The 15143-nt window shown below is 41.0% G+C and overlaps 1 protein-coding gene across 4 annotated transcripts in view; it reads right to left on the reverse strand.

Moving 5' to 3' along the window:
- Positions 1-6264: 6264 nt before the first annotated feature.
- The window catches only part of METTL21A (methyltransferase 21A, HSPA lysine), a 50168-nt gene continuing 41289 nt past the window's right edge, over positions 6265-15143 (reverse strand). For all 4 annotated transcript variants that reach the window (XM_056533408.1, XM_056533407.1, XM_056533409.1 and 1 more), the window contains exons 3-4: positions 13326-13437; positions 6265-8910 (exon numbers count right to left, since the gene is read on the reverse strand). In XM_056533408.1, coding sequence (XP_056389383.1) covers positions 8522-8910; positions 13326-13437 — 501 coding nt within the window. In that variant the 3' untranslated portion in view covers positions 6265-8521. The remainder of the gene's footprint in view (positions 8911-13325; positions 13438-15143) is intronic.

Raw genomic sequence — 15143 nt, forward strand, 5'->3', positions numbered from 1 at the left:
CGTAAAATATGCTGGGGATCCATCCGTGCAAATGAGACCTAAGGACACAAGGCGTATGTGTACGCACAGTGCCTGCTCCCACTGTGTTGTATAAATCATTAGCTAGAACCCTCAGCTAATGCCAGACATCACCAATCAGGCTGATGTCCGACATTAACATTTTAGATGCCGCTATCAAAGTTGATAGTAGTGTCCAAAAGTTTTAACGCCTTAAGGACATAGCGTTTTTCTGTTTTTTGTACTTTTGTTTTTTCCTCCTTACCTTTTAAAAATCATAACCCTTTAATTTTGCATCTAAAATATGATGGCTTATTTTTTGCACCACCAATTCTACTTTGTAGTGACATCAGTCATTTTCCCCAAAAATCTACGGCAAAAATGGAAAAAAAAATCATTGTGCAACAAGAATATATGAAGATTTTAAATTACATTTTTTAAATTAAACATATTCTGCACAGTGTGTATGTGTGTGTGTATATATATATATATATATATATATATATATATATATTTATTTGAGATATTATATACACACACATACATTTTAAAATTGCCCCCCCCCCCCCCCCTTGTCACTGGCCCACCATGTGCCCCCCTTAAATATGAATGCTGGAGACGCCACTGCATGGATGGAAGGATGGGGAATGTGTGTTTGTGAGGAGACTATGGATGGGTTGGGGGGGGGGGGGGAGGTTGAGGACACTGTTAATGGATGGGGGGGGGGGGGGGGAGGAGACTGGATGGATTGGTTGGGGGGGAAGGAGAATGGATGGGTTGGGGGGGGTGAGGGGACTGTGGATGGATGGGTTGGGGAAAGCACAGCGGCATCACTAATTCTGGGGGCACAGCGGCATCACTTATTCTGGGGACACAGCGGCATCACTAATTTTGTGCGGCACAGTGGTATCCTTAATTCTGGGGGCATAGTGGCATAATTAATTCTGGGGGCACAGTGGCATAAATAATTTTGGTGCACAGTTGCATAATTAATTCTGGGGGCACATTGGCATCAATTATTTGGGGCACAGTGGCATCAATTATTTGGGGTACAGAGGTACAATTAGTCGGTACAGGGCACAGTGTTTGTCGAAAATGTATTTGGGGGCATAGCGTGTGGCAGTAATATTGCAGGGGAATAGTGTGTGGGAGTAATATACCAGGGGCATAGTATATGGCAGTAATAGACCAGGGGCCCAGTGCATGGCAGTATTATATTCAGGGGTACAGTGTATGACAGAATTATTTTCAGGGGTAAAGTGTGTGGCAATAAAATACCAGAGGTACAGTGGGTGGCGTTATTATATTCAGAGGGTAGTGTGTGTGGTAGTATTATATTCAGGGGCACGTGTGTGTGGTAGTATTATATTCAGGGGCACAGTGTGTAGTAGTAATATACCAGGGGCCCAGTGTGTGGCAGTATTATATTACTACTACACACTGTACCTCTGAATATATCAGGGGCTCAGTGTGTGGCAGTATTATATTCAGGGGTACAGTGGGTGGCATTATTATATTCAGAGGGTACAGTGTGTGGTAGTATTATATTTAGGGGTACAGTGTGTAGTAGTAATATACCAGGGGCTCAGTGTGTGGTAGCATTATATTCAGAGGGAACAGTGTGTGGTAGCATTATATTCAGAGGGTACAGTGTGAGGCAGTATTATATTCAGAGGGTACAGTGTGTGGCAGTATTATATTCAGGGGTACAGTGTGGCAGTATTATATTTAGTGGGTACAGTGTGTGGCAGTATTATATTCAGGGGTACAGTGTGTGGCAGTATTCAGGTCATACATCCTCCGCACTTCAGTTGCTTGTTTGGCACCGAGGCCACTCACAGGCCTTAGCGTTCAGCTCGGACCTTCACCGGATGGCAGACCTGGATAAGCGGACCCTCACTAAAAATAGTTGAGTACCCCTGCAATATACACTGGTCCCACATGTTACAATATTTTTTCTGAAATCATTTTTCTATCACTCTGAAAACACAAGTACTGCCTGCACCAGTTTTATGCTGCCCAAACAACTTATAATCGGTTCTCTTTCAGACCACAGCTTTGAAGAAACTTAGTAGTTGGTTCCAAAGTCCCAAATATGCTAAGCCAATATAAGTAAAAATTTATTTTAAAGAAAATAACAACAAAGATAACGGAGCTGCCTTAACCTCTTGCTCAAAGGAGCAATCATCCTGGCACAAATAAAGAGCCAACCACAAATGTAGCAGAGGTAAGTCAGACTTGGTGGGTAAATGCTCTATTGGGGAGATTTATCAAAACCTGTGTAGAGGAAGAGTGGAGCAGTTGCCCATAGCAACCAGATTGCTGCTTTAATTTTTAAGATTCTTTTATAAATGAAAGAAGATATATGATTAGTTATTTTGGGCAACTGGAAGAAACTTCTGGACAGTATTTAATAAATATTCCCCAGTGACTGACTGTAAATTCTACTACCTCTGTACCTCTTATGTAAGTCTATGCAAATACAGATGCAGTAGAGTTAAAGGGGTGCTCAGCCCCTATACATCCTATCCCCTATCCAAAGGATAGGGAATAAGATTTCTGATCGTGGGCCGGCATTGCAGCGTTTTGTGTTCGTGACACCGTGCCATGCCCTCTCCATTCTATGGAAGAAGGCATGATGGCTAGTACACAGCCGCAATTGGGAAGCTTCTGTGCTTGGAACGCTGCAATGCCTTGGATAGGGGATAAGATGTATAGGTGCTGAGTATCCCTTTAACAGTCCGAATTTGTGCTTAAACACATCTGTGTAGTACAGTAGAAAAGCGTTACTAGACAGCCAATCCGTACATAAACTATAACAATATCTGTGTTTTCCCAGTGCAATGCCTATACTGATTGGTTGAATCTTTCATCCAGTCATATACACTGCATAATGGCAGGGTCTGTGCCAATGTCTTTGAAATGTGGTTTTAGGTTACAGGAGCCCAGGAAAACATACGTGTTGAAACAATTGAAACCTGAGACAGCTGTAACTTAACCACTTAAGGACAAAGCCTATTTTAGCCTTAATGGGGTACTCCGGTGGAAAACAAATGTATTGCAGCATAGTACAGTGGTCCCTCAACATACGATGGTAATCCGTTCCAAATGAACCATTGTTTGTTGAAACCATCGTATGTTGAGGGATCCGTGCAATGTAAAGTATAGGAAGCTGTACTCACCGCTCCGGACCGTCACTGCTGCCCTGGATGTTGCCCTCCATCGCTGTTGCCGCGTCCCCATGGTGGCCCCCCGACGCTCCGAACATCTCTGCTTCCTCGGGATCCTCGCTCTCCGTCAGCCGTAATCACGTCACTACGCACACACGCCGCTCCTATTGGATGACGGGACGGCGTGCGTGCGACATGATGACGATGATGGAGAGCGCCGGCGATGGAGGGGATCCTGAAGAGGATGCGCCGGAGCCCCGAGGACAGGTAGGAGACCATCACCGGAGCACACGGGGCACCGTAAATGGCTATCCGGTGGCAGCTGAAGCAGTCAGCGCTACCGGATAGCCGTTTATGCGATGGCCCCGACATACAAAAGCATCGTATGTTGATGCTGCCTTCAACATGCAATGGCCTCTGAAAGGCCATCGCATGTTGAAATTATCGTAGGTCGGCTGTATAACCTGTAAAAAGTGAAAAATAAAATGTCATTCAATACATGTATGAAGTGTAAAAAAAAAAATGCCCCTTTCCCAATAAAACCCTGTATTGTCATCAAAAACAAATCATATACAAAATAGGTATTGCCACGTCCGTAATGGCGTGTACTATAAAACCATAATGTAAATTATCCCACACGGTGAATGCCGTGGCAGAAAAATTATTTTGCTCAGAAAAGGAAAAAGAACATAGAAAGCTATATAATATAGGTATCGCCATAATTGTACTGACCCACAGAATAAATATAACATCACTTTTACCGCACAGTGCACACCATATAAAGAAATTTGAAACGCCAGAAATTTTCAAGTTTTTCTCAATATTTTGGAGTTTTTCAGAAAAAGTGCTGCATGTGTCAACAAAAATGCACCAGTTATATAAAGTATAATAAGTCACAAAAAACTTTCATAATCGCTCTGCTCAGAAAAAGCTTTCTAAGGTTATTGCTATTTAAAGAGACCCAGTCAAATTAAAAAAGAAAAAAAGAACCTGGTCATTTAAGGGGTACTCCGGCCCTAATACATCTTATCCCCTATCCAAAGGATAGGGGATAAGATGTCTGGTCGCGGGGATCCCGCCGCTGGGGACCCCCACAACCTATCATTGCGCACCCACCTTTGTGAGCTCTGAAGGCTCAGAGTGTGTAGCGTGTACATTTTATGGTAAAACTGACATGTTCTATATATTCTGTCTGTCAATACGATTAAAAGAAAATCATGTAAACATGAGTATCGTTTTATTGTACTGCTTTAAAAAAATACCCCAAAAATACCCGGGAATGGTGAATACCCGGGAATGGTGAAAATAAAGGTTTTACCCTATATAACGCTTTGCCAAGCGTTATATAGGGTAAAATCTGATGATTGGTTCCCTTTAAATCACTTTTTTTTTTTTACAGTCCCCATAGGGCACTATTACATGCAATTTTTAGATTGCATATATTGATCAATGCTAGGCCATAGCATAGCATTGATCAGTGTTATTGGTGCTCTGCTGCTTCAGCCTGCATGGCAGGCTTGGGGCAATAGAACACCGATCGGACAGCGAGGAGGAAGGTAAGCGCCCTCCCACTGTCCTCACAGCTGTTCAGGATGCCGCGATTTCATTGCGGCGGTCCCGAACAGCCCGCTGAGCTAACCGGCAAGTGTTTTCTCCCATTTTAGACGCTGCGATCAACTTTGATCGCGGCGTCTAAAATGTTAATACCGAACATCAGCCTGATTGGCGATGTCCGGTATTAGCTGTGAGTCCTGATTGCTGATAACAACGGGACCCACCAGGTATTAAGCGCAGGAGCCGGCCATGGACGTAAATATACTTCCGTGGTCGTTAAGGGTTTATTGAGGACTTGTGCCAACCCAAAAAAAAAATAATTATTCACTTCCCATTATTAAAATTAAGTTCATGCCCATCTGACTGATTCCTTATATTAAGCCCCAGATGAAACCTTGGCGTACCCCTGGCCATTTGGTAATACTTTACCTTCACTTGATGCCTTTTAGGACTGCATACATGTTCTGGGATTATTATACAACTTCAGCCTGTATTGTTAAGCTGATGTTACACATGTGGATATTTACATGAATCTTTAAGCACTTTTTGCCACTTTTGTATGATACAAGAGTCTCCACTGATTATTCTGTTTTCATAGAGTGGTTCTCTTTGGACTACTTATGTCATTCACAGCTTATGTTATCTACTTTTAGATGTATTGTATTTTTTGCAAATGTCCGTTATTTTTTTGATATACGCCTTTTCTTGTATCTCATTATTCATAGCATAGGATCATTATTATTTTGGGGTTTGTCGTATATTCATAATTCCCTCATATCTCAGGAACGGGAGGGTGTATTTGAGCAGGGCACCCTATGCTATTTAATGATGATGCCATCTCATTTTTGGGTTGGTCACAGGTCAGTGTTCTGTATTTCTAGAGAATTAACCCCTTAACGACAATGGACATAAATGGATGTCATGATGCAGTGGGACTTAATGCACCATGACGTACATTTAAATCATGAACATGATGCGAGCACTGGACCGGTGCTCGCATCATGCACGGCAGGTCCCGCGCCGATGTCTGCCATTAACCCATCAGATGCCGTGATCAATCTGCAGCAATACTGGTATTTAAATGGATGATCAGATCGCTCGCGGCGCGGCCGCAGGGATACGATCATCCAACATGGCAGCCGCAGGTCCCCTTACCTGCCTCCGGCTGTCTCCAGGGGGGTCTTCTGCTCTGGTCTAATCGAGCAGAAGATCGCTGATAACACTGATTAGTGCTATGCATAGCATTGTTCAATATATGCAATCCAATGATTGCTATAAATAGTCCCCTACGGGCACAATAAAAGTGTTAAGTAAAAATAAAAAAATGTATAAACATGTTTGGTATCACGTGCGTAAATATCCAAACTATCAAAATATAATGTACATTTTCCCATATCGAGAACTGCATAAACGTAAAAACAAAAAAAAATATATATATAATTATATATATATATATATATATATATATATATATATATATATATATATATATACATATACATATACATATACATACACACACACACATATACAAAAATGCTGCTTTTGGCACATTTTATTCCAATAAAAATAAAAATTGTGATTGAAAAGTTAAATATAAGCAAAACTTGTACTGATGAAAAAACTACAGATCACTGCGCAAAAAATGAGCCCTCATACCCCCCGTATATGGAAAAATTATAAAGTTATAAGCAGTGAAAATAGGGCAATTTAAAACATACTAATTCTGTTAAAAAAAAGTTTGAGATTTTTTTTTTTTTTTAAAGCAGTACAAGCTTATATATAAGCATATAACATGGGTATCATTTTAATCATATTGACCCACAGAATAAAGAAAACGTCATTTTTACCATAAAGTGTAGACCGTGAAAACAAAACCTTCCAAAATTTGTTAAATTGCGGTTTACTTTTCAATTTCCCCACATAAATAATATTTTTTGGTTGCGCCGTACATTTAATGGTGAAATGAGTGATGTTATTACAAAGTAAAATAAGTCACGCAAAATACAAGCCCTCATATGGGACTGTGGATAGAAATCTGAAAGTTATGATTTTTAGAAGGCAAGGAGGAAAAAAACGAAAAGGCAAAAAAAAATATAAAAAATTGGCCTGGTCCTTAAAGGGGTACTTCAACCCTAGACATCTTATCCCCAAAGGATAGGGGATAAGATGTCTGATCTCGGGGGTCCCGCCGCTGGGGACCCCCGCAGAATTGCATGCGGCACCCACCTGTTTTTGTCCGGAAGTGCTGGAGGGTCTGAGTTGTGACTACGGGAACGGAAGTCCGTGACGTCAGGACTCCGCCCCCGTGTGACGTTTCAATCACGCGCCTGATTACTTTTTTGACCAATCCCGCTCGCACCCAGTGGGCGTTTGCTCCATTCTCGCCCGCTCCCGCAAAAAATGTTTTCCCAATCCCGCCCGCTCCCGCTAACATAGGAATGTACAGACACTAGGGTGCAATGTTCTGCACATACTCCCCATGTATAGTGGTGTGTGTAGTACACACACTGCTATACATGGGGGGTACGTGCAGAGCATTGTGTATGTACAGATGTGAAAAGCAGTGACTGCAGACGCAGAGGCCCTGGGTCACAGACTGAGGCAATGCTCTGCACATACCTGGCCTACGGGGATGTATGAGGGCTCATTTTTTTGCACCGTGGTCTATAGTTTTAATTTATTTTTGTTTTAATGGGACTTTTTGATAGCCTTTTATAATAATTTTTATGGCATATGAAGTCCCCAAAAATGCACAATTTTGGACAGTATTTTTTTTTTTTTTAAGTGTACGCCATCGACCGTGCAATTTAATTAACAATATTTTTTAATAGTTCAGACATTTACGCACGCGGCAATACCACATAATTTTTTTATTTTATTTCTTTACATTATTTTATTTAAAAAAATAGAAAAGACGGGGGGGGGGGGGGGGGTGGAATTCAAGCTTTTATTAGGGAAGGGGTTATTTTTTTTTTACTTTGTTACTGCTCCCATTGGGTATTTGCAGGCTGCAGAGCATTGCACCCTAGGGTCTGTAGAAGACCCTACCGTGTAATGCTCTGCAGTCTACACATACCCCCTTGTGTACAGCAGTGTGTGTGTGTGTGTGTATGTAAATTCCTACACAGGTGGGAGTATGTGCAGAGCATTGCACCCTTGTCTGTAGCACACTGTACACATACCCCCACCTATATAGGAATTTACACACACACACACTGCTATACACATGGGGGGGTATGTGCAGACTGCAGAGAATTGCACCCTAAGGTCTGTAGAAGACACTAGGGTGCAATGCTCTGTCTGCAGTCTACTCTGCACATACCCCCCACGTGTATAGCAGAGCAGACAGCAGACACACGGACGGAGGCCCTGGGAGAGTCGCCGACCACCGGGGCCGCAGCACAGCATCCAGTGAGTGTGTGCTGTGTAGATCGCATTGTTTTACATACCGTAGGGGGCCCGGGCGGTAGCAAGGTGGAGGGTAAAATCTCAGACTGATCCTCCAGGGCAGGCAGACTGAGCAAGGGATGGAATGGCGCAGGCATAGATGAAATGGTGGCACTACGTTGGCGGCGGGGGATGAAATAGTTAGGAGGAGTAGCAGAATGTACTCTGAGGGTGGGGCTGCCGCTGAGTCACTGGGGCTGCTGTAGGATATGCGGGACCCGCAGGCATAGTGCCTGACCGCCCGCAGATTTTGGGCTGGGTCATACAGGATCCCAATCCCAATGTAGGGCTCTAAAATAGTCCAGAAAAATATTCAGGTGTCTTTGAGCAACCTTGCTCAAAGACGCCTGTCATAACTCTTCTTTTTGTGTCTTCTGTGCCCTGTAGATGTAGACATCTACATTGCTGTCATAATGGACTTGATCCACAGTAAAATGTTTTCTCAGCATATCTAGAAAGTTGTGATCACGCTGATATCGGAGTCTACATGACAACAAAATCACAGTGTGCTCTGAACTCAGGTGGATTATAGTCTTTAAAAGGTCTTGGAATGTTTCTTCAAGATAGATTATATCTGCTCCAAGAATTACATCAAAATGAGGAAAATGCTCAAGTCCAGTTCCCCAGTTGAGGGGTTTCACAGACATCCTCTTCTCATGTTCTTTGGGAAGATTATCATAAACATTAGATTTGAGAAATTCCATTGCCAAGTCTCTATCAGTCACAGTCACATCAGCACCTAGGAAAGAAAAAATGAAAAACATCTTAGAATAGTTTTTTCAATAGTAGTGTTATTTACATTCTGAGCCTCATAGAACCATTTCAAATAAGAAAAGGCTTTTGTTAAGTGTTTTTCCCTATATCTAACTGAATTCCTTGGATTTTACATTGGTTTAATTATCCTATTTGATATTTTTGTATTTTGATGAGTCTGGTAGACTAAACGCAGTAAAACTTATCTCCTATCCAAAGGATAGGGGATAAGTTTTAGATTGCAGGGGGTCAGACTGCTGGGACCACCGCGATCTTCTGCACAGTACCCTGGCAGCCCACAGGAAGGGAGCGTGTCGACCCCCGCACGAAGCTGCGGCCGACACGCCCCCTCCATGCATCTCTATGGGAGAGCCGGAGATACCTGAACTCTGTATCCATAGAGATACACGGAGGGAGCGTGTCGGCCATCGCTTCATGGGGCCCCTTTCCTGGGGACTGTCGGGGTGCCGTTCAGGAGATTGCGGAGTGTGAGTTTATCTGCAATGGTTTTTGGGGGGCATGTCACATTTAAGAAGCCCTTATGGTGCCAGAACAGCATAAAAAAAAACAAAAAAAACAATATGAAATACTATTTTGGAAACTACGCCCCTCAAGGAACGTAACAAGGGGTCCAGTGAGCCTTAACACCCCACAGGTGTTTCACGACTTTTCGTTAAAGTTGGATGTGTAAATTAATTTTTAATTTTGTTTTCACAAAAATGCAGTTTTACATTTTTGCAAGGGGTAAAAAATTTTTTTTTTACAAGAGGTAATTGGAGAAAATGCCCCCCAAAAGTTGTAACCAGATTTCTTCTGAGCATGGAAATACCCCATGTGTGGGCGCACTACAATGCTCAGAAGAGAAGGAGTCACGTTTGGCTTTTGGAAAGCAAATTTTGCTGAAATGATTTTTGGGGAGCATGTAAAATTTAGTTTGACGACTTTTCATTAAATTCGGATGTGTAAATGAAAATTTTTTTCACTAAAATGCAGTTTTTTCCCCAAATTTTAAATGGGAGAAAATTCCCCCTAAAATTTGGAACTTAATTTCTTCTGAGTATGGAAATACCCCATGTGTGGACAACAAGTGCTCTGCGGCCGCACTACAATGCTCAGAAGAGAAGGCACGCCATTGAGCTTTTGTAGAGAGAATTTGGTTGGAATAGAAGTCAGGGGCCTTGTGCATTTACAAAGCCCCGTGGTGCCAGAACAGTGAACCCCCCCCCACGTGACCCACAGACCACTGTCCCAAAAATCTGTCAGACACCTGTAGGGCGTAAATGCTCATTGTACCCTTTATTACATTACGTGAGGGGTGTAGTTTCCAAAATGGGGTCACATGTGGGGGGGGGGGGGAGGGGTCCATTGTTCTGGCACTATGGGGGCTTTGTAAACACACGTTGCCTTCAATTCCAGACAATTCCTCTCCAAAAGCCCAATGGCGCTCCTTCTCTTCTGAGCATTGTAGTTCGCCCGCAGAGCACTTTACATCCACATATGGGGTATGTTCTTACCCAGAAGAAATGGGGTTACAAATTTTCCTATTTTCCCTGGTGAAAATGAAAAATTTTGAGTAACACCAGCATTTAAGTAAAAAAAAAAAAAAAAAAAAATCATTTTCCCATCCAACTTTAAAAAAAATTCGTCAAACACCTGTGGGGTGTTAAGGCTCACTATACCCCTTGTTACGTTTCGTGAGGGGTGTAGTTTCCAAAATGTTAGATCGTTACCTGACTCAGTATGTTCCAACCAATGTGCCTCCAGCTATTGCAAAAGTACAACTCCCAGCATGTACTGATCACCGAAGGGAATGCTGGGAGATGTACTTATACAACAGCTGGAAGGAGTTGTAGTTTTGCAAGATTTAGAGGGCCACGGTTTAGAGACCACCGCACAGTGATCTCCAAACTGTGGCCCTCCGGATGTTGCAAAACTACAAATCCCAGCATGCCCAGAGAGCAAACTGCTGTGTGGACATGCTGGGAGTTGTAGTTTTGCAAGCTCTAGAGGGACACAGTTTAAAGACAACTGCCAGTGATCTCAAAACTGTACCCCTCTAAATCTTGCAAAACTACAAATCCCAGCATGGCCAAACTGCTGAGAGGTGTAAGAAGCAGATGAGACCAAGATAGAGCTTTTTGGTAAAGCATATCATTCTACAGTTTACCGAAAATCGAATGAGGCCTACAAAGAAAAGAACACAGTACCTACAGTGAAATATGGTGGAAGTTCAATGATGTTTTGGGGTTGTTTTGCTGCTTCTGGTACTGAGTGCCTTGAATGTGTCAAGGCATCATGAAATCTGAGGATTACAATGGATTTTGGGTCGCACTGTACAGCCCGGTGTCAGAAAGCTGGGTTTGCGTCTGAGATCTTCCAGCAGGACAATGACCCCAAGCATACATCAAAAAGCACCCAGAAATGGATGGCAACCAAGTGCTAGAGAGTTCTGAAGTGGCCTGCAATGAGTCCAAATCTAAATCCCATTGAACACCTGTGGGGAGATCTTAAAATTGCTGATGACCTGGAGCAGTTTGCAAAGGAAGAGTGGTCCAACATTCCGGCTGAGAGGTGTAAGAAGCTTATTGATGGTTATAGGAAGTGACTGATTTCAGTTATTTTTTTCCAAAAGGGTGTTCAACCAAATACTAAGTTATGGGTGCCAATAATTTTGTCCAGCCCATTTTTGGAGTTTGGTTTGACATTATGTCCAATTTGCTTTTTTTTCCCTCCCTTTGGTTTAGTTCCAATACACACAAAGGGAATAAACATGTGTATAGCAAAACGTGTGTTACTGCAATCCTTTTCTGTGAGAAATACTTCATTTTCTAGAAAAATGTCAGGGGTGCCAACATTTACGGGCAACAGCCATGAGTGTGTGTGTGTATATTGTAATATATTATATATTTATTTATATTTATGCACACATGCACCTTATCCTTCATGTGTTACATGTTGTAACGCACTGTCCACTGTCATCCCTAGTCTATCATCGCCTATTTCTGGTAATACGTTATTAAAATTCTTGTATGTGTGGCAGTTACATTTACACAGTTATATGGATTTAATTCTACTCTGTGTTCCCCCACTGCTTTTATTCCTATCTGAGTGCTGTGTGTTTTTGTATGTGGGGGTCCATTTTTGTTGTTATTATTATATGTGCAACAAAATGTATTTGATACATCTTTTGGCATATTTTGTGTGATATTTTTTGTAGATATAAGGCTGGGATCTTTGTAGATTGATTTTTGCTGAGGTATCTGATTTTTTAAATCTTTTTTCCCTTAGATACATATGTGTATTTGTGGCCTTATTTATCTAGGTTTTAGCAAAATTATGCATTTTTGGTCACTTCATATACCATTAAAAAAAATGATAAAAAGCGATCAAAAAGTCCCATCAAAACATAAATGGTACAGATAAAAACTACAGACCACGGGGTCAGAAGATTACAATTTTAAACATACTAATTTTGGTGCATGTACCGTAATTATAATTTTTTTAAGTAGTAAAATAAAACAATACCTACAACAATTGGGTATCCTTGTAACCATATGGACCTACAGGTAATTTTTACCGAAAAGTGCACTGGGTAGAAACAGAAGACCCCAAAATTTACAAAATGGTGTTTTTTATTTTTATTTCACCCCACAAATAAAGTTTTTTTTGTGTTTCGCCGCAAATTATGTTCTAAAATAAGTGATGTCATTACAAAGTAAAATCGGTGATGCAAAAAACAAGCCCTTATATGGGTCTGTAGGTGCAAAATTGAAAGAGTTTAGTTTTTTCCCTCCTTCCCTTCTAAAACTCATCTGTGCAAAAATGAAAATTGGCCTGGTCCTTAAAGAGGTACTCCGGTGGAAAACTTTTTTTTTTTTTTTAAATCAACTGGTGCCAGAAAGTTATGTTACATATGTCAATTCTCTCTGCTGACATCTCTGTCCATTTCAGGAACTGTCCAGTAGGAGAAAATCCCCATAGCAAACATATGCTGCACTGGACAGTTCCTAAAATGGACAGAGATGTCAGCAGGGAACTCTGTTTTCTAAAAAGAAAAGAATTTCCTCTGTGGTATTCAGCAGCTAATAAGTACTGGAAGGATTTAGATTTTTTTTTTATAGAAATAATTTACTAATCTGTTTAACTTTCTGGCACCAGTTGATTTAAAAAAAAAGTAAAAGTACCCCTTTAAGGCCAAAATGGGCTTGGTCCTCAAGGGGTTAAAAATATTACAGAATATTGTTGGTTGAACAGTGTTTTTTTTTTAGCTAAAAGTATTAAAAGTTATGTTTTAAAATACATATTTCAATTCAAGTAGGGCTGACATACATCATCTACACTAGGTAAGGTTTTATTTGCATGTATCGGATGTAATATGTTGATTGGTGATGTGACACTTACCCAGTAATGCTGCCACAATTCCAACCAATCCAGTTCCTGCACCCAATTCAACAACAGAACGTCCCTGTACATTAATTCCTCCAGCTTCTAAATACATACAGAGAACAACAGCCTAAAATCAGAGGGTGAAACAGTAATGTTATTTAGGGCATTTTACAATGTTACATGGACATTTTTGTATCTTTGTAGTAAATATATCTGAATTTTAAAACCTATTTTATTTTACAGCTAATATGTGTTACACATGTAACAATGTAAAGCTTAATTTACAAAGCAGTGAAATGCAGACACACAAGGGCAAATTGTTTGGTATACCGTATATATGTATAAATATAACTCAATGTGTTCCAGAATCAGCTTGGTACACGTTACTTTTATGTCAACTAAACATATATAATAGCTAAATATACCCAAACCCATCCCCATTTGCAAGGCTCAGGGTTTTTGTCTAAAGTCCCATGTAAAGTCCCATGGGTCTTCCGGTACCTTACTCCACAAGTATCGCTCTACATCTCCTGATCAGTGTGTTCATCCAGTTTGCAAGCCATGTGCCTTGACCCAAAGCCACAACCCTTCTATTTTTGGCCCTTTTGTTGACACACCCATGCCAGGTCCTTCTTAGAAGCCATTGGTGAGATCCCCCAAGCTGTCTTTTTTTTATTGGGGCAATATAGGAATGGAACTGTACCAATTTTGTATTTTTTTATAGATATATTTTTTCAGCAGTCTTTTTACAGATCACTGGATATTTATGTGTGTACCGTATTATTGGGTTTTACATGTGAATTTTTTATACAGTCTGTATTAATAAATGCTGTGTGTGTGTATATATATATATATATATATATATATATATATATATATATATATATATATATATACACACACACACATATACACACACACACACCCCCCCCCCCCCCCACATAGCAGAAACATATATTTATTGAGTCTTATATGAAATTTATACTACCTTTGGATACCAATGAATTTTGACTCTATTTTGACTTTTGCGTCAGGGCATATGAATTTAAGGGGTATTCCAGGATTTATTAACTTAACTATCGTGCCAGTTATGCAGAGGTATTATGTTTCTATGGTCGCCCCAAGTTTATTATTCGTGGCAGTATAGACGACTTGTCTCAAGCTGATCAGGATCCCCCTGTGATCAGCTGCTGTCTAGAGCCGAACAGGATCGCAGGAAAGGCTCGAGACAACAATCATCTAAACCACCGTAACTGGCATAACGGGCATAATAGTTAATAAATCCCGGAATACCCCCTTTAATCTCTGTTCACAGGCACAACTGCACTTTATTTTTATATGAAAAAATGTACTAATCCATTTTCCGTGTTTTTTTTCTTCTCATTTCAGATACGTGTATGCAGAGGACTACAGCAGATTCTGTGGACTAAGGCGATAAACTGGATTTTTTATCTTTTAATAAAATGGCTAACGAGGGCTGTGGGGGGAGTGTTTTTTTAAATAAAATAATTTTTCTAAACGTATTGTGTTTTTAAATTTTTTTTATTGAATTTTCAGGCATAGTAGTGGAAGCAGTCTTATTGATGGAATCCATTACTAAGCAAAGGCTAAGCGCTTGCCCCAAAAACAGCTAGCGATAACCCCCAATTATTACCCAGGTACCCACCACCATAAGGGTGCCAGGAAGAGCCGGTCCCAACAGGCCCGGAGCGTCAAAAATGGCGCTCCTGGGCCTAGGCGGTAACAGGCTGGTGTTAATTAGGTTGGGGAGGGCCAGTAGCCATGGCCCTTGCCCACCCTGGTAATGTCAGGCTGTTGCTATTTGGTTGGTAT

This window comes from Hyla sarda, chromosome 8 (genome assembly GCF_029499605.1).
Source record: "Hyla sarda isolate aHylSar1 chromosome 8, aHylSar1.hap1, whole genome shotgun sequence".
NCBI classification, from domain to species: Eukaryota; Metazoa; Chordata; class Amphibia; order Anura; family Hylidae; genus Hyla; species Hyla sarda.